The sequence below is a fragment of the Fukomys damarensis genome, unplaced genomic scaffold (genome assembly GCF_012274545.1).
Source record: "Fukomys damarensis isolate Sample0158 unplaced genomic scaffold, DMR_v1.0_HiC HiC_scaffold_37, whole genome shotgun sequence".
Lineage (NCBI taxonomy): Eukaryota > Metazoa > Chordata > Mammalia > Rodentia > Bathyergidae > Fukomys > Fukomys damarensis.
Window position 1 is genome coordinate 20,709,009 of NW_022900949.1, and position 25,546 is coordinate 20,734,554.

Consider the following 25,546-nt stretch of genomic DNA (forward strand, 5'->3'; position numbering starts at 1 on the left):
TAGCTCAGTACAAAGGCTCTGGGTTCAATCTCAGTATGGGGGAAAACCCTGGTAATTTTAATCACACAGAAAATCACACTTTTCCTTTTCCTCTCATCTTACCTTTTATGCTTTAATGTCACACTTTAAATCCTTTTTATCTTATACACCACTCTACAGCTTGGTGTGGCTTTAGCTTTTAGCCCTTCTGTCTTTTACCTTTTCCTCGAGAGTTACAAGTGATGCATATGCTCCCACTGCTTCTGCATTTGACTGTATGTCTCTCCTTACCAGTAAGTCTGCTTGTGCATGGCCGCACTCTTCGTGTTGGTGCTGAGCTCTGTGTAGTTTCTCTTCTTGTCACTGAGCTTTTCTAAGTTGCTTGTTTGGGATCCTTTGCAGGTGGCGTGGAGGTTTCCGTTCTTTAGGTTCAGTTACTGAGGCTGTATTTGTTCGTTGCCTTTAGTTGTGCCGTGTTTGCCTGATTCTTTATGATCTGCTCTACAGCCTTACAATGGAGTCTGTGCAGATGAAGAGGCAAACACCGATCTTTAGAGATTGGTTTTGACAAGTACATAGTGTCTTGAGTCCCGAGCGGATAGGACTGCAGCTGTGTCAGGTGATGTGGGTTTATTGCCAGGGACTTGGGTTCTTTCTGCTCCCTAGAAGACTCACCTGCCTGGAGCACCGTGGTCCATGGGATTGGTGCTGGGAGAAGGGTCTGCTTTGGTTCTGGTACCAGGTGTGGCTCCCTCCAAGTCCCTGGATGGGCTTTGGGGGAGGCAGCACTGCTCCTGGACCATAGCTGAGGTCAGCAGAGCGGCCTGGGCGCTGTCTGGGCCAGTCTACATCTGGACCTGGGCTGAGGGCAAAGCAGAACTGGGTTTCAGGACCGCTCCAAGATCCGCAGTGGGGCCGAGGTCAATGGGCTGGACTGCTGCTGTCAGAAGATGGTGATGGGGGTGGCTGAGCTGCAGGGCATTTGAGGATTTGCTGTGAGGCGATGGTCAGAGTGTGGGTGGCTGTGCTCAGTGGGTCCCCAGGAAGTCAAGCTGCTCTCAAGCCACCACCAAAGAGGCTTTAGATGCATTACAGGGCCTGTTCAGGTTCACAGCTGTGACTGAAGCCAGCAGAGCTGAAACCAGAGGCAGATGGCTCTGGTGGTTGGACCAAGACCAAACAGGTTCTACCTAAGTCCCCAGGGGAAGGAGGCCACTTCCGGGCCTGTCGCCCCAACGCAGTTGGGGAGCCTGCCCCCTCAGTGAGGCCACACTCCAGAACAGGCTTCATCGGCCCTGGGCTGCACCAGGGCTGTGAGACTTCCTGCCAGGCACACAGCACCACAAAGACACTTCCTGATGAGTGGTTGCTAAATTCTGGCTGCTGTGCAGGGAGAGGCACCAGTTAGAGACCTCTTATTCTGCCTTCTTGCTTTTTACTACTAATATTTGCATGTTTGAAAAAGGTAATGTATCATACTGTGTTTTATGGAATAATGCTGTGCTATATCACCTGCTATGTTAGCATGTGTTTCAACATAATTTTTTTTAATTGTTCACAAGTTACAGAAATAACAACATCACAAGACAGCAGCTTAAATAAAAATGAAGTGGTTTCTGGTAGCATTAGCTTGGTGTCTGATTTTTAATGTTGCTTTTTCCCTCCCAGCAATTCTTTGATGTAGAGGAAGAAGAAACTACTTTGCACGATGCAGAAAATGTCAAATTGGGTGTTTTGTCAAGAAAACTGAGGGAGAAAGAAGAAATTATTAGGGAATTAAGAGAAGAACTAGATCAATGTGAAGGATTTCAAAAAATTGTAAGTTTCAAGGCAAAGAATAATTAATTTTGATATATGTAAATAGAGTCATAACTAAAAAGCTCAGATTAAGGATCAGTGAAATTGAATTGATGTATCTTGGACATTTCTCTGTCATGTAAGCCAATCTGACACTCTACTGTCCAATGATGTATTTTCTAAACCTAGAAATTATGAATAAGAGCAATATAATTGTTCTCAATTTTTACATATGGTAGAAATAAAATAACCTACCTCCCACTGCAAAAAAAAAAATCACACTCTAGAAGAGCACAAAATGGAATTTTGATATAATTCTCAGGACTTCTACCTTTTGTGCAGTCGGGATAGCTTGAAAGACACGAACCCAGTCTTCTCAAGTCAGAGGTTCCCAAGAAGCCAGCTTGGGACAGAAGGAACAGAATGACCTTTACTTAAGAATGTCAAGGGAGAAATTCACCCTACTTCCGATTTTCCCTATTGCAGTAGAATCCAGAAGCTGCTTTAATGTTTAAACAAAAGACAGATGGAATCAAAAAGGGAGTAAGGAGAGTAAGGAGAGTCTAGACTTTTGTCCTGGAGGGGAATTTTTAAGGGCCTTTGATTACGTAGCAATTCACCCCAAGCACCACTGGGGCAGAAGTCATCTCAACCAGCCCACTCTTATATTGAATACATTTGATAAAAGTATTGTTTTTATATTTCTGGTTCCATTATCTTTAAAAAGCTAATGAAAATGCAATTTTTGGTCATCCTATGTTTAAGTAATTAGATTGGTGAGTTTTAAAGCATGGGTCTTGAAATTTAACTCACTTTATTCGCATGTTAGCTCTGAGGTACCAGCTGCCTCTGCCCCAGCCACAGTGCAGAGCCAAAGCTGGCTTAAGTCTTAGGTTCTAAGAGCAGAATGCTGATTGGAGCCCGGGGATGTCACTCCATGGTAGAGCACCTACAGTGAATCTGATTAGTTAGGACAGGCTAGCAGGATGCCAGGACCCAAGAGGAATAAAAATTACTAAATACCAGCTATGACTGAGTCTCCATGTCCAAAATGCTTGGGACCAGAAGTGTTTCGATCTTATGCAAGGTTATAGGTTCAATCTTATACATATATAGGTTCGATCTTATACAGCTGCCCCCTCTAGTGGCACAAAATCCCCATGAGACTCCATCGAATTCTTATCTGTGATTCTATTTGGAACACAGAATTTTCGGAACATTTAAAAATTTCAGAGTAGCACTGGAAGTAACCTGAAAAAAAGAAGTTGAAATAAATATGCATTAGACAACTTATCTAAACTTACCATGCTTAGATATCCATATCTAATTATTCTTATCTAGAATCAGTTTACACAAATAGCTTGTTTTAGTTAAAAAGGAGTCATCATATCTCTCCCGGATTGTTTCTGAGAGAAATATAGTAATAATGTAATAGGAAAGGGCAAGTTCAATAAGCAGCTTCTTTAGAGTTTATTTCTGATGAAATAGGAATCAGGAAAGGGGGCTCTTGGAGGTTCAGAGGCCTTGTCTCCACGGAGAACACCCTTGGCACTCAGTTTTCTTGAGAGCAAGTTCATGCAGGGGATGAGATTCATACTTTTTATTCTGTAGAAACCAACATCCCATCAGAGGGTGTCTGTGTGTCTTTCTGTGTGTGTGTGTGTGTGTGCACGCACGCAGGTGTACATGTGGCCACATGTGTGTTCACTTCTGGTTTTCCTTCTGACCCCAGCACGTGAGCTGCCTGACCAACACGCACCCACCCTCTAAGGGTGGACGTGTGTGCTTGTTGCTGACAACTCTGGAACAGTGCTGTCATTCAGTGGCATCTCTGCAGGGCTGCGCGGCCCCAGCGTGCCGCTGCCCTGGCTGTCACTCAGGGGAAAGCACCTGCTCTCCTCCATGACTGTCACGGGCCGAGCATGCATCTGAACCCTCCTCTTCCTCCTCCTGCTCCTCCTCCTCCCCTGTGCAAAACTGAGATGACCCAGGACTGTACACGGAGCAGGATGGTGTTGCCCACATTGCAGAAGGGTGAGATGCTACAAACGCACAGAAGGAGCCCTGACCCAGGGCTTCCCAGACCCCACTGAGTCACCTGCGGATCTGGGTAGGACCCGGGCTTTCCCTAGTCTGGGTTGGAGCCTGACCTGCATTCCATGCGTTCCCAGGTGACGAGGCTCCTGCTCCCCGAACCATACTCCAAGTAGGAAAAGTCTGGATTCTACTCCTCCTACAAACGATTCTTTGGACATTCAGCTTGGGTCTCTGAAACCTGGACATCAGAACTCTGTGCATCCTGTGACTATTCACAAAGGACGGACACTGTGCATTCTGCCACCAACTGAAGACCTAGTCTTCATGATATTCTAGAAGAAACTGAGAATGGCAATTTCCTGTATGATTTTTAAATTCCAGTCTAATCACAGATCACCCACCATGTCTTTTAGAGCATAATGTGGTTTTAAATAGCTGCACCCAGTTAACTGCCTTTTAATGATCTCTGTCCTACTCAACCTTGTTTTATTAATGCAGTTTATTTTAAAGGAGCCTCATGGCTTAAGCAAACCAAAAACTGGCGGCGTGGGCAGATGGCAGAAGAAACACCACCACAAAACCTGCCACTCAGAGTGCAGCGGGCCGCACAGCCCAGAGCTGCCCCTTTGTTCCTTGTGCTAATGAGGGTCCTTGCTTCGGGCCGCTGAATCCTTAATTACTTGCAGTTTCTCGAGCTGACGGACGGTGGAGACAGAGCTAAAGGTGTAGGGGCCAGGGCTGCCGACCGACCTGCGGAGGAAAGGCCCTTCCGTGGCTCTTCCCTGGGTCGTGCAGAAGGACTCTTGGGAAGCACCTTTAGGACTTAGATAGATGCTACCCAGTGTGTTTTACATTTCGTCAGATTCCCCCAAATAGTTCTGTCGTTTATGAGCACGGGCGCTCGTGTCCCACCCTGTGGCTTTCCCTAGTCGGGCACTGTGAGGCGATGCTTGCCTGCTTAAGCCTGTTAGTGTTAGTGTTAGTGTTCGTCTGTTTAAAAACTTTTAGTCCATGATCACATTCTGTGAACAATGCGGGACAAGAAATCGATGACGGGGATTCTTCCTTTATTAACACAATAGACTTTTTAGTATTCACGAAGGACAAATTGGGCTCAGATCACTGAAAGGCTGTGCTATATCAAAATCTTAAAGCTTCGCACCTGGGGTGGAGCTCAGTGGTAGGGAACTTGCCTAGCTCTCCTGAGGCCCTCCCCCCAAAAACCTTGAAAATTAGTAAATGAGCTTGGTATGAAACTCAACAACATATTATAAACACTAATATAAATATATATATATATATAAAATTTCATTAGTAAGTCACTTGTCTTGTAAAGGATTAACTAGTGTATTCTAAACCATTTCAACCATGCATGTTTCTTTTAAACCTATATAGCACAGGGGAAAACGTTTTAATAATTTCTTCACCTATATTTCTAAAGTGAAATAAAAGCAGAGTTCCAAAAGCAAACCAATGTATTGGAAGAAATATTTTGTTTTTAAGGGGATGTTTTCTTCTTGTTTGTAATAATGGAATCATTGTACAAGGAATGGACTATCAGTCACCTGAAGACTAAAGCTCAAAAGTATTTTTAGAGCCTATAGTAATTTGGAACCAAGACATGTTGAATTTTTTCTTTTAGCATAATAATGCAATGATGTGTTGTTATTTTTGAGGTTGTATAATCCACTTACTACTTTACTATGATGAAGTATAAAGTTCTACACCAGGCCTCCCCAGCCCCATTATATCTTAATTTTGTTTTTTTTTTTTAAGAAAAAAATGTGTGGCAGTAAAATCTAGATGGGGAGTATTCAGATGGCCTCAGTAGCTTTTAAACAGACAAGAAGAAGGAGGAGGAGGAGAAGAAGAAAAGAGTAGCGGTCCCAGTAAGCTTCTATCAAGCCTCGCCCATAATGGACATGGCAAGATTTAAACAAAAGACGCACATAATAAAAATGTAAATGAGTTTGCTTTACTAAAACTATAACTTTAAAGTCTTTTGTTGTAAGTTATCCTGAAACCTTCTTACAAGGTAATCACTGTTTGCATAGAGATTTAAACCGAGGTCTTCAATAGCGTTCGCCGCCTGCACAGTCCCCGGGTGACAGGCATGCAAAGCCATGTTAATGTTCAGAATATGAATTGCCTCTGGGTGGCTCCTCCACCCAGCAGAAAACCAACTGTGTGGATATCCGCGCCTGACGGGGGCCGTGCGGCTCCCAGCCTGGAAACGTCACCACTTTGACATGCGAAGTGCTCCTCGCCACGCTGGCAGCGCTGACACCGGGAGATGCCACAAAGGCAACAGGCCCCCCTCCTCTGCCTCGCGCTCTGCCACCCCCTGGCGCTGCCCGTCCGCGGTCTCCCCGGCCTGCCTAGTTACGGCGGACAGCACTTCAGAAACACAGAGGGAAGGCTGGGTGGAGGGCCCAGCTGCCTCCCTGGACACAGCCTCCATAAAGGAGGGACCTGAATGACGAGGGCACACAAACAGTATGATATGCATTATTCCTGTCAATAAAGTGTCCCCATGTGTTGAGGTCTTTGTGCAGAATGTACTGCAGCCTTTCTTCCTGCGAGCTCTATTTAGCCTCCTTCCTTTTTGCTATTCATATTATAAGTGTGTAATAGAATTCAGAAAATTATATGATAGTGTTTCTGTATCGCATTGCCCTAGTGCTGCATATTTAAATCTTGGACGCCCCACTTAGAGGTACGGAATTCCCTATCTTTCAGGACTCCTTTGCCGAGACCAGCTCCTCCAAGTCAACCTTAGAAAGGGAAAATTGGGAGTACAAAAGAGAAAATGAGAGACTGCTCAAAGTCGTTGCAGAACTTGAAGAAGAAATCAAACTCAAAATAAAAGAAAATTCAGCAATGGGTAATTCTTTGAAACCTTTTTTTTAAAGAAAAAAATGGGCACATTGCAAAATTCACTGCCACATTAGCCATTTCCGCAAGTGTATTAGTTTGGTTTTGCACACTTAAAGATTGGTTTGATAGCTGTCTCTGCTTTTCCTTTAAGAGAGGATTCCGCGCTTAGAGCACAGGACTCATGTAGTTGTACTTCTGACCAGGCCACGGTGATTTAGAGAGTTTTATTCAAGCCAGACATTGACCACTGCATAACCATGTGCTAAACAATGTCCCACTTCCCTTAGAAATATTACTATGAGAAAATTTTGCTGATATATTGCATATGCTTAACAGATAATCTAAACTGTAACATTTGCATCCTGAAGCGTACATGCTGGGATATGCTCTGTAGAGAAACACTGTTGATCCTTCAGCAAAAATGCTTACTACTTAATTTTTGTCTGTTTTTGGATACAATTTTTGGCATAAATTTTTATGTGTACACTTTATACCCCCTTTTTTCATACCACAAACTTCCATAAGAGTTGCATTTAAATCGCCAAAGTTAAATTTCTTTGAAGGTCTTTCTTCACTTGATGACTGTCTTTGTGTTTATGTTGATTATGTGGTGCCTTTAACCTGCAGTGTGAAAAGCAATGAACAGGGAGTAAGAAATTCATAGTAAGACATGGACAAACTCAGACACAGTGTCCACTGGATATGAAGCTATACTTCACCCGTGCAATGCTGTGTCTCTTCCGATGTGGTATGCTAACACTTTTTCAGGTCTGAGTAGTTCTTCTTGAGTCCTAACGTGTCACCTGCTGAAGCACTTGGTTTGGCTGTGACTAACAGCAAAAATGTCCTCTCCTCGTATTGGTGAAAAGCTTCTGCCCTCGGCCACACTTGGATCTTGAACTTACTTCTTAATCCCTCTCTGACCAGCCGTCTGAACAGCAGGAAGAAAGCTGTGAATGTCAAGGGTGGTTGTGAAGGTCACAGTCCTGCTAGCGCTTGCGTCCACTGTGCCTTCCAGGGTCTCCACAGCCTGGCCCGGAGCAGGCGGTTTGAATACTGGGGCATACGGAGGTAATTTCATGGTTGGCCTCTCTCTCCTTTTGTCTGCAGAAGATGAACTTATAAGTCTGAAAGAGACTTCAGAGCAGAATCAGAGAACTATTCAAAAGGTACTGTAACCTTCTTACATTGATAAATGACTTTTTAAAAATTGAAACATTGGCATCATTGATGGAATCACCCTGTGCCTGGTGTGCCTTAGGATGAAGGGGAAGTTGGCTTATATATTTTCCAGTTGTATAAGTGCATTATATTTCCTTGTTATTTGGGGTAGAGTAGCCAATAATGAATAAATTCTGTCTCACGAACTCCTTGGTGCAGAAATACTTCTTTTATGTGGGATAACTGAGCATCTGCCTTGTGGATCATGAAGAACTCGGAAACTACAAGACACAAGAAAGGCCAAAGATGTGCTTGTCGTTGGGGAATTATATTTTTAAGAATGAATAGCCTCATTTTCTAGTCAGACATTGGGAGATGTTGGCTGATGTTGGTTTTTCTGTACATGAATGAATTCTGCTTGTGAGATCTGGCGAATCTTTGCTTAGAGCGGGGAATGATTTTATCATCACAAGAAGGGAAGATTTCTTAGAGCACTGAATGTGGCAGAGCCGTGGACTTCTGGGAGTTCTCTGAGGGACCCTGCTTGTGTGCTCTGGTGTTGTACTGCCCTGTGTGGGCCTCCATGTGTCTGTGTTGTGGCTGTGAGCTCCGGGAGGGCACAGGCTGCCCGATCCCAGCCCCTGGATATATTCCCGGTGCCACATCCGGGGCCTGGCACCCAGAAGGGTACTCTCTGGGGGACGAACAGGACAAAGACGTGTGTAGACTTCATAAAATTTAGATGGAAAAGCAGATTCACATCCCCAGAGTATTCCAAATATACAGAAGTGTTTTCCAGAAATGGAACCAAGTATCAAGTTGTAAATTAAAATTAATTAAAACTAAACAAAATTTAAAATTTTATTCCTCTGGCCCCTGAACCACATCTCAAAATCATGGTGGTAACATGTACCTGAAGTGGGGTTCAGGTTTCAGCCAGGTCTTATTTCGCAGTTCAGGGTAGGCTGAGATTTTAGATAATTTGTCTTTTTCTGTGCTTGGAATGGAATCCAGGGCCTTCTGTATGACAGGCAGGCACTCTGCCACTGAGCTACATCCCTAGCCTAAGAACTAAAGCATCTTTTTACTGAACTAGTTACCCCGGTAGATCAGTTTTCTGATCACTGAATCCTAAACACAATCATTTCACAAAATGATTTCATTTTCTTGCATTATACCCCACTTGCAATGATGACAGTGTAAATCCCCCTTTTAAAGATGTAACAACAGAATCTGTGAATAGACAAGTTTAACCTTCTTGACATCAACTTCTAAGTTTAAAAATGGGGATGGAGCTCAGTGGTGCTGTGCCTGCCTTGCAAGCAGAAAATCCTGACTTCGATCCCTGGTACTGGAAAAAAAAAAGCAAATCTCGTCTTTCTAGTTTCATTTAACCTACTAGGAAACCCTCATCAATTTACTTGAGATGCCTTTTAAAGCTATGGCAATGAATTGTATGAGCTTACTACTCTGTGTGAAGAGTGCAGTAAGAAATTAAGGCAGGAAATCTCGGTGATGACCATTTAGGAAGAAGCATCCCTAGAGTGGCAGCTGTTGCCTGCGTGATGTGTGTGTCAGTCAGGCGCTGCCTCAGTTTCCAGATCTGCATCTCCTAGGGTAGCCACTGGCCTCGTGTGGCTGCTGAGCATTTGAAGTGTGGCCAGTGCAACCGAACTGAATTTCTAGGTGTTTTAAATTTTAATTTTAAAAATGATACTTGGTTCAGCTAATGAAAAACCTTCATATATATTTTAACAACTTGTGTGTGTGAAGCTACTTTTTCATCTGTACATTTTTTGGAATGTAAAAGTGGATAAAAAAAAATTAGCTCCCAAATCAAAGTGTGTGCTGAAGAAAAATATAGACTAGATATCAAAGACTTGATGTAAAGAATGTGAAGTATCTCACAAATAAGGTTTCATACTGACTACATATTGAAATGATAACATTTTAGTTATATATTAAAATGAATTATTAAAATTACTTTGATTTTTTTATAAAACTACTATAAAATAAAAATGTTATCTATGATTACATTTTGTTTCTATTTGACATCTCCATTCTAGACAAATAGAGCTGATCCTTAACTGCTTATTTTTTTAATCCTGTCTTTCTTTTTTATTGATTTTACTTTTTATTTTTTGGTACTGTAGATGGAACTGAGGACCTTTCGCTTGCCAGGCAGGCGGTGGCACCACTGAGCTAAATCCCTGGTCCCCTGTCTTTTACTTTTTTTTTTGGTCATAACTGGAACTCCACACCAACATTAAATATAGTTCTATTTCGGTATGCAGCAGAGAGAATCTAGAACTTTACGGTCTTGTCACATTTCTGCCTCTGTGTCTCGTACAGTCCTGTGGCAGTCTCTTTTCCCTCCTTCCTGTTTCTCCCAGGCTTACTGTGTGGATAGAATGAGAGAGTACTATATATGTGAAAGTGTTTTGCCAACTGAGTAGGAAATCATATGTTATTTAACAAATGAAAACTGAGATTTGCTAGTTTGTTCCCATTATTTTTTAGAGTCAGTTAAGTGCAGGTACCTTTAAGTGCTAGGCACTGCACTACTGGTAGAAGAATGGGGGGGGCTTTCTGTGAAGGATATTCAGGCTAGAGGAATAGACAAAAGCTATGAAGCCAGTGATATGGACTGTATGAAGTGTATATGCAGAGAAGAGATATCTGGAAGCTTCTGGAAACTTCTGGAAAGGATCTATAAACTCTTCCTCACACTCTCCTCTTGGGGAGCCCGCTTGTGCTGACTTGTACAGGAAGGCAAGAGTGCAGCAGAACTGTCAATAGAGCATGAAGGCTTAAAATGTGAGATATCTTCATGGAACTGTTTGCAACTTGGTGTGGTGGAGAGTGGAATAGGAATCTGGTGAGAAATTGTAGGAAGTCAGGAAGACCTGGGGTGTGGGGATGAGGCGGGAGGCAGCAGAAGCTTTTGGATACACCATGTGTTCCTTTTTATTACCCCTGGATGAAATAAAGAACAAGTTGAAAATGGGTCTGAATTTGGGAAGGCTGACTTCTTGCCATGTATTAAGCACTGTCCATGGTGGAATTCAGTGGCTGCTTTTGTGTTTTCATTTCAGCAACATGGTAACACCTCTATCTGTGTCTGGCAGCAGCTGGCACATTTCAATCATGAATCTTATTCTAGTAGGGAGACAGGGCAGGAGTCGGGTTCTGTAGGTGTGAGGCTTGCTGTGTGGTGTGGCACATCCCTGGGCTGGATCGAAAGAAACCAGGCTGCAGGGAAGAGGATCAGAGGGGCTGGGGCAGGGTCCAGAAGGGGTTCTAGGCCTGCGGGGAAGCAGCTTGCTCAAGGGAGGCTGAAGGGTACATGAGAGCCAGGGCTGGCACGGGCCAGGGACAATGAGAAGATTTTCATCACTGCCACAGGTTCGCATTACCTCCTGAATGCACCGCGGAGCCTTGATTTGTGTCCTAGAAAGAAATGGGAGGGGGATGGCGCCAGAGAGACAAGTTAACAGACAAACTAGGGAAACTATGAAGTCCAGAAACAAATGGACGCGGCGCTGGGGATGTCTGTTACATTAATGAATACATGAATTAAGTGAATCGATGTCAAAAGCAAGGCTGAATTTTACCATTGTATATAACATGTTCAAATAACAGTCATCTAAAACACTGAGACAAGTCACATGGGTGTAACAAGGAGGTGAATAAGATGAGGGCTTGATACACATGTGAGTATAACACGAAAAGCCGAAATAAGAGAAATGGTTCAGACAAAGACTAAAGCAAAATTGTTCTCTATGACAGGCTAGGACTTGCTTTATTGTGTATTGATGTCACATTTTTTGTTTGTTGTGTTTTTGGTACTGGGATCGAACTCGGGTCCTTGCATTTGCAAGGTGGGCTGTGGGACCACTGAGCTGAATCCCCGGCCCTGATGTCACCTTTTTGGAGGGTGGTGTGAGGAAGGTTATAAATACATTGGCATTCTCTCTGTAAGTTTCCGTGTGTGTAGACTGACTATAATATATTGCTATAACACAATAACCTGCAGAAATTTAATCTTTTCTTTGGCCATATTGGGATCCCTTTTTCTAATAGCAAAATAGGTTTTAACCAAACAGTAATGAGGAAGAATTTCTGGTGTTCTGTTCTTTTCTTTAATCAAAGTGTCATATTATTTTTTATTTCAGTTAATGGATAGTAGAGACAGATTACGATATGAGCTTGATTGTGAAAAAGTATTAGTCCAAGACATGGTAAGATGACTTCTGTTTTTCCTTATTGAATTAGTTTTGAAGAATTTAATTCCATCATGAAAGTTTTATATGCTTTGTTTGTAACTTGCTGTGGACTATTCATTCACCTTTATCAAAAATCTGTGTGTATGCATAATTACAAACATGTTTCAATAAGCATTTTTTGAAAACGGTTTAAGTAATATACTTAATAAATATACTTAGGGAGTAGAAAACTCTTATATAAGAAATAATATTACCATGTAAAATAGTGTACAAAATCTTTTCATTTAGTTGTGGTGATTTTTTAAAAACCCAATATAAAAGCCCAATATTTTGAAGGATTTGCTAGTTTTAGTTACAAATTGCCATCAGTGACAACAAAAAAAGAGCCCAGCTAGATATTTTGGCATTCTGTGTTAGTCTCATAAGAAAACACTGCCTTTTTATGTTCTTTTAAGAGAACTTTCCAGACGGCTGGTCTTTTATTTTATCAGTTGACTCCCCACCCTGCCCCCACCCCTGCCCATCTCACTGTGTGCTCCCAACTGCCCACCACTAGTATGTCTTTGTTACAGTACACTGACTGTGTGGATTATAATAAAAAATAAAACACAGCTTGACTTGCGTTCTAAATGTGTTTGAAAAGAATATGATACTGTGTGGAAGAGAAAAGGTTGTTCATAGGAAATCAACACCACTTCAGATATTGAAACATTCGCTTTTTTATAGCTTGTCACACTCCGTGCCAAGCCATGACTGTTTCCCCAACTCTGTTTTGTTGAGCCCAGCACCCTGTGTTTTGGGTTCCTTGTCATAGAAATTAATGCAAAACAATGCTCCTGGATTACAATAAAGCCTTCTATGAAACCAACTCGGGAATGCAGGCAACGGGGAAAAAATTATAGCCGGCTATTCACAAAAACCTTGTGTTAACAAATATGTTATTCTGAACCCTTTACTTTTAAATACCGGGCATATAAAAATAGTCACTGTCACTTGCGTCTTAGTCATTTTATTCTGTCCCATCCTCCACCGTCCTCCATCATCTCTGCAGAGTCCACGCTCTGCTCCCCCCAACCAAAAAAACAAAAAACTAAATGTGTTCATATTATCTTTAAAATCAAAAGTTTTCTTACAGGATAGAAGCAAATGTTATGTTGTGAGTTTGTTAGCAGAAACAGTGAAGAAATCACACTACCCAATGAATTTGTGCCTATACTAGGAGCAGACTTCAGACCCTGTGAATTACTTTGCCTCTTTTTCTTTTCTAACTGTAAGCATTTAATGGGTGCTATTATATTGCACACAGGGGAACCAATCACATTTTATATTGTTGTTTAAGAAATTTGTTGAGCCCCAAGCTTGTTGCCAAGTGTCGAGAGCCTGTCTCACAGACCCCACAAGAGCTTTCAGGATGCGTAGAACTACTTTGGGGTTTATGTTTTGTATGGAGGGAGTGAGCTGAAGGTTCTCATTGTGACCAAGGTTCCCCTGGTGCACCTGCCCTGGGCTAAGCATGGCCACTATTTCCTGTCCCCTCTCCCCCAAAGCTTTCTGTTGTGCACTGGGAGGGAAGCTGGCCTTGTTGCTCTTGACTCCTATGTTTTGTGCTATGCTGCTCTTTTCCGTAAACTAGGATAAACAACAGTGGGAGAATGTGAGGCTGACCACAGATATTTCATAAAAATGTAAAACTTTCTTGCTGAAAGATTTTTGTTCCACGTTTGCCTATTACTGTATCCCAGTACAGTACGAGTTATGTTCTGGCCTCTTGAGACTCTAGTGTAAATCAAAGGTCAAAAAGCTGGTAGTAGAAAGTTACCATCAAGGAATACAAATAAATATGCAATGAAATATGGAGCAACTAGATCCTTACTAGGGGTTTTGGCAGAGCGTATGAAATAATTTCGTATCTTTCTAGCATTCCTGGGCTGAGTTAGTCTAAGAAGCTGGCAGCTCAAGAAAGAGGGAGAAAGAGTCCCCACAAAAAAGCACCATGTTTGAATTCTTTCCTGGACCTGACTTCCACCTGCTCAGTCATGGTGTATGGGGTTTCTCCGACAACCCAGAGAGAGGGAGGAGGCGCCAGGGTTGCTATGGCCCCACACGGGGAAGCAGCACCACTTTGCCCCTGCAGTCTACCTGCACCCACGCGTGGCTTCCCGAGGCCTGAGTCCCCTGAGTTGAGCTTCCGGTCTTCTGGGTCCTATATCCCGTGATGTGTCACTGTTGGGCCACCCTGATGGGCAACAGGTGTTCCCATCACTCTGCACTACCTGCACTGACATTGGCCTTCTGGGGACAGCGACCTGCAGCTCAGGCCAGTGTAACAGGAGCCCTGCCCACTGCCTGCCCAGCATGTCCCACACAGCCCGATATCAGGTCATGCTGCTCAGCCTTGGTGATTTATAAAGCCAAAGAGGAAGAGACAGACCTCAGAGTGGCAGAGCTCCCTTGACTGCGTGTGTCCAAAGTTCATCGGAGAGACTCGCGGACCCTTGCAGCAAAGCACCTGGCTGAAGTCAGCAGACAGCGTTCTGCAAACTATTGGGAGGTTTATCCTGAGCTCCTCAGCAGTTTCTCCTGGCCAAAGGGTGCCCCTTCAGCTGGCGCCTGGTTGATGCCCACTCATCCTTCAGGTCAGACACCACCTCTTCTGGAAAACTTCCCTCCCCTGCAACTTTCTCAGCCTGGACGAGATGCCCCCTTACATTCACACACAGAGCACCTGGTTTTCCCCTCCTGGATCTCATCAGTCTCCGTAGAGATGTCCTGTGGATTGGTCTCCTGTAAGTATCTGCTATGACTCAGTGAAAGAATGAGTAACAAAAATGGTTGGGTAAAAATGGCTTAAGCCACAAGTGGCATGACCAATACACAATGTAATAAAGCTAGTCATACTGTTAATCCACAATTTCTAGATCCTCTCCCTGTAGAGTTCTAACTTTTTGCTGCTCATCGTGATTTGCCCAGGACGCTTCTGGTCTTGGCACAGGAAGTCCTACAGCCCAGAAATCCCTCAGTCCTGGGAACTGAGACATTTGGTCATGCTAACAGCTGGAGAAACTGGAAGCCTCTTTTATGAGTTCCGGGATTCTAAATGTATATAAGTTCATGAACCAACTCCATTGTAATTAAGAGGATTCTGAGGCAAAAATGGCAATGCTATGCAAAAGAAGGTCCAAGCTTTTTAATATTGATCACCCTGATATTGATTCCTGAGAGAAAGAAAGTGAGCTAAGCATTCAACCCAGTCCCACTGAAAACATATTACAAACGAATTGGTAAAGGTTCCAAACATTGAAAAGGAAGTAAGGGGAGAGCAGGTCAAACATCAAATACAGAGGACTGCCTAAGAATTCCAAGTTCAGTTTGCCCTACAGGAATTTACCAGTCTGCGCTGAATGAAGTCACAGTCCGGAAGGTGAGGTAGGGGAGGTAACCATGATCTCTCCTACTAGCTAGGGCCAGAGACCACCTCTCAGAATGAAGTGAATTTGAGTCCATAGCAAGCCTGCAGCCTCCCCAGTGCTAAGAAGGCTGCAGGGGAAAGTTGGCTCTGAACCAAACAAAGTATGAGGAACGGTCTCTTCCTGAGGGGTCCTGAGGATACACAGGCTTCTTGTGAGTTTGCAGCTGAAGTATCCAAGGAATCTGAAACATTCAGTTTAGTTGAACAGCAAGGACCCTGACAGAAGCAAATGGAAATGCTCCCTGGAAGAAAATACTTTCATCCTAAGCCTGTGAGAATCCTACTATTTTCCCTTACCGTGATAGGAACAGTGACAGTCACACAAAGACAAGGGAGCATGGGTGGGAATAAGGAGCCACAGTGACAATGTAGATCACCCCCATGGACTGCAGAAATTGGCATTCCCTATGGTATTTACTACTTAGGGCAGTTTGTTTCCGTGGTGGAAGCGGGACTTGGCTTTCATCGAGAAGATGGCAATGTGTGTCTTGATGGATTTCAGAATTACCGTGGGGCAGTGATTGCTCTATTCCCATTCTTACCTGTTTTGGAAAAGGCTGGCTCCTCTAGGGATGATCCTGTGTTCCACCTTGGAATGCTGGTTGTGTGGGGGTGGATAACTTGTCTCTAGTTTCTGGGTCTTCAGATAGAGGCCATCCTGAAGGAGGCTGTACCTGGACCCGATTTTGATAATGAGATCTCAGACTTTCAGTTGATGCTCAGTAGGATGAGTTTACTAAAGAAAATGAACAGATGGCAGTCAGTGACTAAATGTTGGAGCCAGAGAGCAGACAGATGCAAGAAAAGCACTTGAGAAAGTCCGGTGTACATTTGTGATTAAAAACAAAAGCTACCAGCCAACTGGAAGAAGGGAACATCTTCAGGATGATAATGCTTAGCACAGAACACAACCGCTCCACGTTTCCTAGTGAGAGACTTTTAAGCCAAGACTCAGAAATGAGGCAAGGCTTTCTGCTCTTATCACTTGTATTCAACATTGTATTTTAGGTCCTAACCGGTGCAGTAGCACAAGGAAAAGAAATCACTGTCACCCAGTTTAGAAAAGAAAAAAGTTAAATGGTTTTATTCCAGATAAAATGACCATCTTTATAAAATATTCTAAGAAATTTACAGAAAGCCACTGGGACAAGTAAGTGAAGTCAGCAAGGCTGCAAAGTTCAAGATACAAAAATCACAAATCTATATAAAAGCAGAAAGAATTGACGTTTTAAAGAATAGCAGTCTTGATAGCATCAAAAGTGTGCAATAAATATATGCAAAACTTGCACGCTGAATAACATAAAATACTGAGTGAAATCAAAGAGGTAAATAGGAGGGACATATGCCACATCCATGATTCAGAAGACACCTTGCAGAACTGTCAGCAAGCTCCAGACTGACTGACACCTTCAACAGAGTCTCAATCGAAGCCAGGTTTTTCTGTTGAAATCAACAAGTGCGCCCTCAAATTTATACAGACATTCACAGGCTCTTGAATAGCTAAAACAATTTTGAAATAGAATGAAGTTGGAGGACTCACACAGCCTAGTTTCAAAACTTAGTAGAATGTGGTACTGGTCCAGATCAAGGGGTGCTGGCGTCCAAAGGACAAATACACAGACTGATGGAGTAGAATAGAAACCCTGGAATCAGACCCTGTGGGTTGCATATGGTGAACCATTTCTGACAAACAGTCCAAGGTAATTCGCACAGCAGAGGGTAATCTTTTCAACATCACTGTTGGAGTGATTGGACCTCTCTCTTTAGTTCCTGGGTCTTCACATCAAGACAAACCATACTCAAGGAGACTGCACTTGGCCCTGATTTTCATAACGACACCTCAGGCTTCTGGTTGCTGTTGTAGTAGTGTGAGTTTTCGGAGGCAAAATTAAACTTCAGCCCACCTCAGAAAAGTTAATCTGAAATAGATCAGAAGCCTAAATCCAGTGACTACAACTGTAAGACTTTCAAAATAAGGCATAAGAAAGGATCTTAGTGACCTCCGCTTTAGTAGAGATTTCTTAAATAACAAATTGCACTTATTAAAATATTAAATTAAAACATAAAAACATGTGAGATACAGTTAAACCAGTGCTGGGAGGAAAATGTAGCATGAAAAATGAAATAAGAAAGGTCTCAGACCAGTAATCTATTCCCAGTACAAGAAATTAGGAAAATAAGAACAAATTAACCCAAATCCACAAAAAAGAAATAATAAAGATAATGATTGAAATCAGTAAAATTGAAAATAAGAGAACAACAGGGAAAAATCAATGAAGAAGTGGTTCTTTGAAAAATCAATGAAATTCATAAGCCTTTAAGAAAACTAACAAATATAAAAAGAGGCAAAACCCAAAACTCTCCAGTATTGAGAAGGAATGGGATATCACTATAAAATGTGTAAATTTAAAAGGATGATCAGAAACTACAAATGACTTTATGCTAAAAAATTTTGCAACTTAGAAAAACTGAACAATTCCTCAAACACCACTAATTATTAAAATCCAATCAAATCACCATTACACAAAAAATCTGAATAATCATATGACCAAAACAAAGTTGAATTCATTTTTAAAAGCTCTGTAAAAGAACTCTCCATGCTAAAGTAGGTTCCAGCATATTTGGTGTCTGGGGAGACCCAGTTCCTAGGTTTCAGACAGCTGTCAGAGAGAGAATGAGAGAGAGAGAGAGAGAGAGAGAGAGACCCCTTCCAATAAAGGCATTAATCCCATCCTAAGGGTCCTGCTCTCATGACCTAATCTGGACCTAGTTATCTCTGAAGGGCCTTATCTCCTAATACCATCACAGTGACATCAACATATTGACTTTGAAGGGACATAAATTTTCCCCATGACAAATCCCATCAAAATTAAATGTTCTTGCTTCAGAAAAGTTCATAGGGGCCAGATGAAAAGACAAGCCTCATACTTGGAGGAAAAAATATCTGTAATCTGTATTTAGCAAGGGGCTAATATCTAAAATGTATAAAGATCTCTCAAAATTCAATGCCCCTCCCAAATCAATTAGAAAATGGGCAAAACACATGATCAGAGGTTTCCCTGAAGAAACACAGGAAAGTTGTTCAATATTATTAACAAGGCAAGCACAAATTAAATCCACAAGATATCACTACGGACCTATCAAACTATTAAAATTTTTAAAAGAAAAATCGTAGTAATAACATTAAAGGTTTGCAAACATGCAGATAAAATGGATAAAGAGGAACACAGTTTGGCACTTTCTTGAAAAGCAGAAAATGAAAGTGCTGTATAATCCAGGAGTTCCACTCATGATTTTTTTCCAGAAAAATGAAAACTTATACAAAGGATGATCGATCTTTTTAAAGTATTGCAATACAAGACGCATTGCCACCAGTCCTCCTCAAAATACTCCCACCTTCTTTGGGCACCCTTATCCCATCCTTCTTGCCACTTTCTAAAGCAGTGGTGGAAGCCCTCTCTCCTGAAGGTCTTTACAAATTGTGATAAAAAATACAGTGAATGCTGCTGCCAAGGGCTACCCGCTAGAAAGGCAGGCTCATGAAAACGTAATACAGTGCATCTCCCTCCACTTGGCTACTGGATCTGGCACTGCATGACTTCTGTTCTTCCCCAAAGTTAAAATGGTCACAAAAGGTAAACGTTTGGGATTTATTCAGAACAAGGCACCCATTCCAACACATCGAAAGATACCCATGAAAGAGGCCTGACTGCAAGAACTGCTTCAGAATGTGGCTGAAACATGTACTTCTCATGTGTACTTCTTGCATGCTCCATTTATACAATATTTTTGAAAAGACAGAATTTTAGAAATGGAGAACAAGGTAGGGGTTACCAGGGTTAAGGATGTAGAAGAAGGGCACAGTAAGAAGGGCATGGCTATAAAATAACAACAACCCCAAAAGTCTTTGCTGGGATGAGATTATTTTGTATAAACCTCTAAACACACACCCAAGTGCGCAGACAGCTAGGGAAATATGAATGGACTTGGTGGGTTGTATCAATATCAGAAATCTTGATTGGGATGTTACAATAATTTTTCAAGATCTTGCCATTGGGGGAAAGTGTCCTACAAGATCTCACTGTGTTATTTCACAGCTTTAGGTGACTTACAGTTATTTCAAAATCAACCAGCCATTTTAAAACATTGAGTTGTCTTTTTATTAGTGAAGAAATACAGAAGAACTATACAACTAGGTAAACAGTTTGGCAGTTATTAAAAACTAAGCATACAACATAGCACAACCGGAAATTGTTTCCTGAGAAACAATTTTTTTTTTCTCAGATTTGTAAATATTTTCTCCCTGGATGTGCCTTTTCTGATCATTTTCTTTTCTCTTTCTTTCTTTCCTTCCTTCCTTTCTTTTTTTTTTTTTTTCCAGTACTGAGGATCGAACTTGGGACCTTGCGCTTGTGAGGCAGGCAGCGGCACCACTGAGCTAAATCTCTGGCCCCTCTGATCATTTTCTTTTCTCTTTCTTTCTTTCCTTCCTTCCTTTCTTTTTTTTTTTTTTTTTTTTTTTTTTTTCCAGTACTGAGGATCGAACTTGGGACCTTGCGCTTGTGAGGCAGGCAGCGGCACCACTGAGCTAAATCTCTGGCCCCTCTGATCATTTTCTTCACAACATGTTATGTTATCATTATTGTTGTTATTGTTTGCAGTATTAGGGATTATGCCCAGGTGTGTTTTAACACTAAGATACATTCCCAGCTATTTTTATTTTTATTTCTAAATTTTTGAGACAGGGTCTCACTAAGTTGTCCCCAGGGGGCTTCACATTTCTTTATGATATTCCTGCCTTAGCCTTCCTTGGGGCCAGGATCACAGGCATGCATTGCCATGACCATGTAACAGTGTGTTTTAACAGCAGAAAAGTTGTATTTAAATGGCTAATTTATCACCTACTTTCTTTTATGGCTATTGCTTTATATATGTTTAGAAACTTTTCTGTCCTTTGAAGTAAAAAAAGATATTCCTGTATGTTGTCTAAACTTTGTTCAGGAATGGTTCACATTAAATTCAATTTTGTGTACAGTAGGAGATAGGAGTTAAATTTCATGTGTTTTTCAAAACATATTCATTTATTTCAACACCATTTGTTGAAATAACTTTTTTTCTCTTTTGGATTGATTATTTTGGAATCTTTGTTAAAAAATTGCAAGGGTATATTTTGAGCTCACTATACTAAAGATGTATTTAAGTCTTGAAATCAAATATAGTAATTCAACTTTGCTGTTTTTGAAGAGCATCTTGAAAATTCTAGATTTTCTGTATTCACATGTAGCTTTTAGGAAAAAAACTTTACAAAAGAATACTGTGGAGGTTTTTTACAATCATACATGATTATGGTTTATTACCATCATACTGTGGTTATGATGGTAATAAGTGTATACATCAATTTGAAGGGATTAGAATATTAATATATTCTTAACTAAGTCACCCTTTCCATAGCATAGTATGCTTGTCCATTTTCTTAGGTCTTCTTTAATTTTTGTAAGCAATATGTTTTCATTTTTAGTGAAAAGTCTTGCACATTTTTGTTAACTCTGTTCCCAAATATTTTTTTTTTTTGATGTTGTTGCAAAGTGGAGTTGTTTTTAGATTCTATTTCTAATAGTTTGGTACTGGTATATAAAAATACAGTTGACTCTCATATTAGCTTTATATCCTTCATCCTTGCTAGATTAATGTATCAGCTGCTATCATAATTTTGTAGATTAAGATTTGCCTTTTAAATAGTCATGTCTTCTGCAGACAGTTACAGTTTTACTTATTTCTTCTGATCTTTATGCCTTTTATTTCTTTTTAGTGTCGTTACAATGGCTAAGACTTCTAATACAATATTGAATAACAATGGCAAAAATAAATATTATTGCCTTGTTCCCAACCTTAAGGGAGTGTCATTTATTATATCATGATTAAGTATAATTGAGGTATAAGTTTTTTATTGCAAGCATTTGTCAAAGTTTAAGGGCCAGGGTTTTAGCTCAGTGGTTCTGCTGCCTGCCTTGAAAGTACAAGGTCCCGAGTTCAATCCAAGGTACCAAGAAAAAAAAAAAAAGAAGTTTAGAATTTCTCTTCTATTCCTAGTTTTTATCATGAGATGCTGTTGGATTTTGTCAAATATTTATTCTTTGGCTATGGAAATTATTATTTTTTCCTTTTTTCTGTAACTGGTTAAAATACTGTGAATTTTTTTAATGTTAAAGCATTTCTGCATTCCTGAGAAAAACTCCATTTGGTCATAATCTAGCATACGTTTTATAGACTGAATTCAATTTGCTAATGGATTTTTAAAGAATAGTGGAGAACATGATTTTAAATAATTATAATGGAGCTTAACTCTAATATTAGGCTTGGGTTCAAACCTACTGAGACTTTTAAATATAATCATTAATGGGCACCAGTAACTGTACAGACTGCACGATGTCATGAGACATCTTTCTACCGAGTTCTGCTCTGCAAGTTGAGAGAAACTTTAAAAATTCATTGTAGTCAGCTAGTTGCCAGTGAGAGTAATGGTTAGATGCATTTCTCATCATTGTTTAATATCAAATAAAGTTCACCATAATTAGAATCACTAACTGGTACTCATAGCATTATTTAAAATATTAATATTAGTGAAGCATGTATTAACAGTACTTTTGATAAAATTCTTTTCTGACTGCAAATTAGAATTAACTTTTACAGAAAATTTTCCTTATATTACTGATGTTTGACTCCTGTATTTTGGTACTGGGGTTCGAACTCAGGACCTTGTGCTTGTGAGGCAGTGGGGGAAATCACTGAGCTAAATCCCCTGCTCCATACTGTCTTAAATACCTGCAAAAATGTATTATAAGACTTTAGGATTTACAGCTATTATAATAATGTATCAAATTATCACCTCATAAGCAAACAACTCTATAATCTCTAAGCAAATAAATAAATGCAAACGACTTTTAAAATTTACAGTTTTATATATTACTCTTCACCTGTCTGTAAGTGCTTTTCTCCCAAATATAAATTTATCTCCTCTTTTAATCACATTTAACACAATTACTCAGAGTCCCTAAGAGTTTCGTCAGTGACATGGTTTCTAAACAGTACCCCTCCCTTGCTTAGAGATGTTTGACAAAGCAAGCAAGAAAGGGAACAAGAGATGCAGGGAGTGGAAGGGAAAGGGCAGTCAAAGGCATGAAGACGGGTGAAGCCCCGCGCACCAGCTCCCCACGATGAATGTGATCATCGTGACTGCAAATGTGTATTAACACGATTTAAATTGTTTTCTCTGTGTGAATATTTGCAAATAATAAAACATTATATGGGCCTTGAATTTTACAGATCAGTAAACGCAAAGAAGACATGGAAATATACGCCAGGGTTCGTATATGCCCCCCTCATCTGGGATGAAGCGTATGTGCTGCGCGGAGGCCTCTCATTCTCTGCTGTCTGAGTTTGAGAGAGGACGTGCCCGGAAGTGAAGCAGGCCAGCAGACACCAGTGGCCGTGCCTGTGGGCTGCTCCCAGGGCGGGTGCCCTGCCTCTGCGGATTGCCACCCTTCCGTCCTACGTCCTACTCCCCATCCTGCTTCCCGCTTGGACATAGACCTCAGTCCCCCACCTCCACGCTTTTCTGGGTGCTTCCAGAGAACACTGACTTGTTGGTGTGCCTTTCCTACAGTACCAGGCCCTGGGGCGGGGTGAGCCCAGACTGCCAGTCCATGATCAGATCATGCTTTGGGGGGCTAAAGCTGCAAATCGGGGATTCCAGGTCAGGGGAGGGCAAGAAGGGGCACACAGCTGAGGAATGAAATGAGAATAACAATGCTGACTCTTTTTTTCCGTGCGCCAGAACCTGAAATCACCCAAGAAGAGAGAACCCTCTTTGTCCCCGTGGCAGTCACAGCGCAGGAGCTCCACATCTCCAAGGACAACTTCCGGTTCCATGAGTACTCAGTCTGTCCGAGCAAAGAAGTCTAAACTTGCCCTGAAGAAAATTCCAAAGCCAGAGCAGGCAGTGGTAAGAACAGCCCGCATCCCCTTCCTTTGCCCAGGGCTCCTGTGTGTCAGCCCCAATCCAGCTGCAGCCCTGTGCCCTGCTGCTCAGCACCCTGATCCTCGATGGGGGAGCCCAGGGGATGGGGGGCACACTACTCCCCACCCTCTGTCAGAAGCCACCGAAGGACACACGCCTTACATCTCTCATGTAAGAGTCCGAGGGCAGAAGCAGGATTTGATCCCACTCTCAGACACAGCCAAGTGTGAATTATACGCTGTTGCCCCCCTTCCCCATCTTCTACCCCCCAAAATTTGTCACTGTCCTCACTAGACCTATGGGAGTTCCACTGCTCTACATCCTGGACTGTTAGGAAGGCCGTGAGCTCAGCTGCTTGGTGGTTCCTTGTGCAGCCATGGCTGAGGCACCTCTCCCCGCATCAGTGTGGTTCCACAGAGAGCTCCCTTCTCTCCTCTTGTGGATGCGCGTTTCTCTGAGGCGATCGGTGGGCGCGGGGCCTTGTGTCACCATCATGGCTCCTTTCCTGCACAGACTTTCCAGAAAGCTCAAGACCCGGTTGGTGACACCCAAGGCAAGAGGGGCTCACCATTTGCGTGTTTCGTCAGGTTCCTGGGTTCTTCCTTCTTCCCCGTGGGGGGCACAGTTTGCCTCTCTGACCCGCGGGACGTGGCCGGAGAAGAGCAGATTCGTGCATCCTGCGTGCACCCTCGCTCCAAAAAGTGTTTGGGAAAAGTGTTGGCTTCTTGTGCAGGCACCAGGCGGATGCCTTCCTCCTCCCACCCAGCAGAGGGGTGAGGCAGAAGAGGGACCAGAGTGTTCTCCTGGCAGGAACCACGCCGCAGGGAGGGAGATGTCAGGAGGCAAGAAAAGGCATTTTCCTGTAGGAGCAGTTCCACTTTCCGGAAATGAGGGAGTGTAGGCCGGTGGAAACCAGAGTCAGATTCTGAGGCAGAGAGGCTGCCCAGGGACTCGGCTCTGGAAGTGAGATCTTTGTGATCCAGCTCTGGGGAAATATGTTTTGCCCCACAAGCACACACCTTGCCTGAGTGTGTGACACCAACAGCTGAGCCAGGCCACTCGGCCATACCGAGTGAGTACGTACAGTACAAGGGCTCATTGAGACACACAGAAGCCAATACTATAGCATGAGATTTTTGCCCCAAAAATCTTTATTTTACTTTTTTATTGAGGGCTGACCATCAAGGAGACGAGAACCAGATGCGGTACAGTATTCTGTAATCCCAGCACTCTGAGAGGCTGAGGCAGAAGGATCGAAGGTTCAAACTCAGCCTGTCTCAAAATTTGAAAAAAAAAAATTTTAAAGGGCTAGTGATGTAGCTCAGGGCAAAGACTCTGGTGCTCAATCCCCAGTGCTGGGGGGGAAAAGGGAGACAGGAGATTTTTAAAAATTACAAATTCGTCTCCCCATTCAGAATGGGGGTGAATTTACAGGAAGCCAGAGAGGGTAAGTTGCTTGTTGACTGGGTAGCATAGTTGTAGGGTGCTTTTGTGTGTGTGCAGATGGTCACCGCGTTGCTTTGCACGCACATTTGGGGGCATTTATCATTTGGGGGGACGAGCTTTGCACTCGTGACAGCAAAAGGTCCCTGACCACAGTAGCTGGCCGTCCTCCACACGTCCTTTCTCGCAAAGCAGATTTCCAGTGGTCTTCGAGCTGACTGTGAAGACTTTTCCTGGAAAACTACTTGAGCGCTTTGTTGTTTAAGGATTTTGTTTCTGGGCAGGCTCGGGCCCTTGCGGATCCCAGGGGCTCTGGCGCAAGCCCCACACTGCTTGGGCACATGGTGTGGCAGCGTCCTCTTCCCAAGGTGGACTCTGGGGGGAAGTGAGTGCCGGGTCCAGGCTGTGCGGGCCGAGGACAGCAGAGCCAGGTCAGCTGCTCCCGCAGAGCAGCTGAGGCCCCGTCCTGAGGTCCCAAGCAGCAGGGGGTAGCTGCAGCAGAAGGCGGGGGGGCCCCCACGACCCCAGGCCGGGGCCCCT

At 42.5% G+C, this 25,546-nt stretch overlaps 1 protein-coding gene across 2 annotated transcripts in view; it reads left to right on the forward strand.

The window, feature by feature from the left end:
* The window catches only part of CUNH10orf67 (chromosome unknown C10orf67 homolog), a 105,370-nt gene that overhangs the window by 30,091 nt on the left and 49,733 nt on the right, over window positions 1-25,546 (forward strand). For both annotated transcript variants that reach the window (XR_779337.3, XM_010619821.1), the window contains exons 5-10: window positions 1,648-1,797; window positions 6,553-6,697; window positions 7,801-7,859; window positions 12,027-12,092; window positions 22,870-22,908; window positions 23,381-23,548. Coding sequence is in view for 1 of the 2 variants with exons in the window: in XM_010619821.1 (XP_010618123.1) it covers window positions 1,648-1,797; window positions 6,553-6,697; window positions 7,801-7,859; window positions 12,027-12,092; window positions 22,870-22,908; window positions 23,381-23,548 (627 nt within the window). In the remaining variant the exon portion in view is untranslated. The remainder of the gene's footprint in view (window positions 1-1,647; window positions 1,798-6,552; window positions 6,698-7,800; window positions 7,860-12,026; window positions 12,093-22,869; window positions 22,909-23,380; window positions 23,549-25,546) is intronic.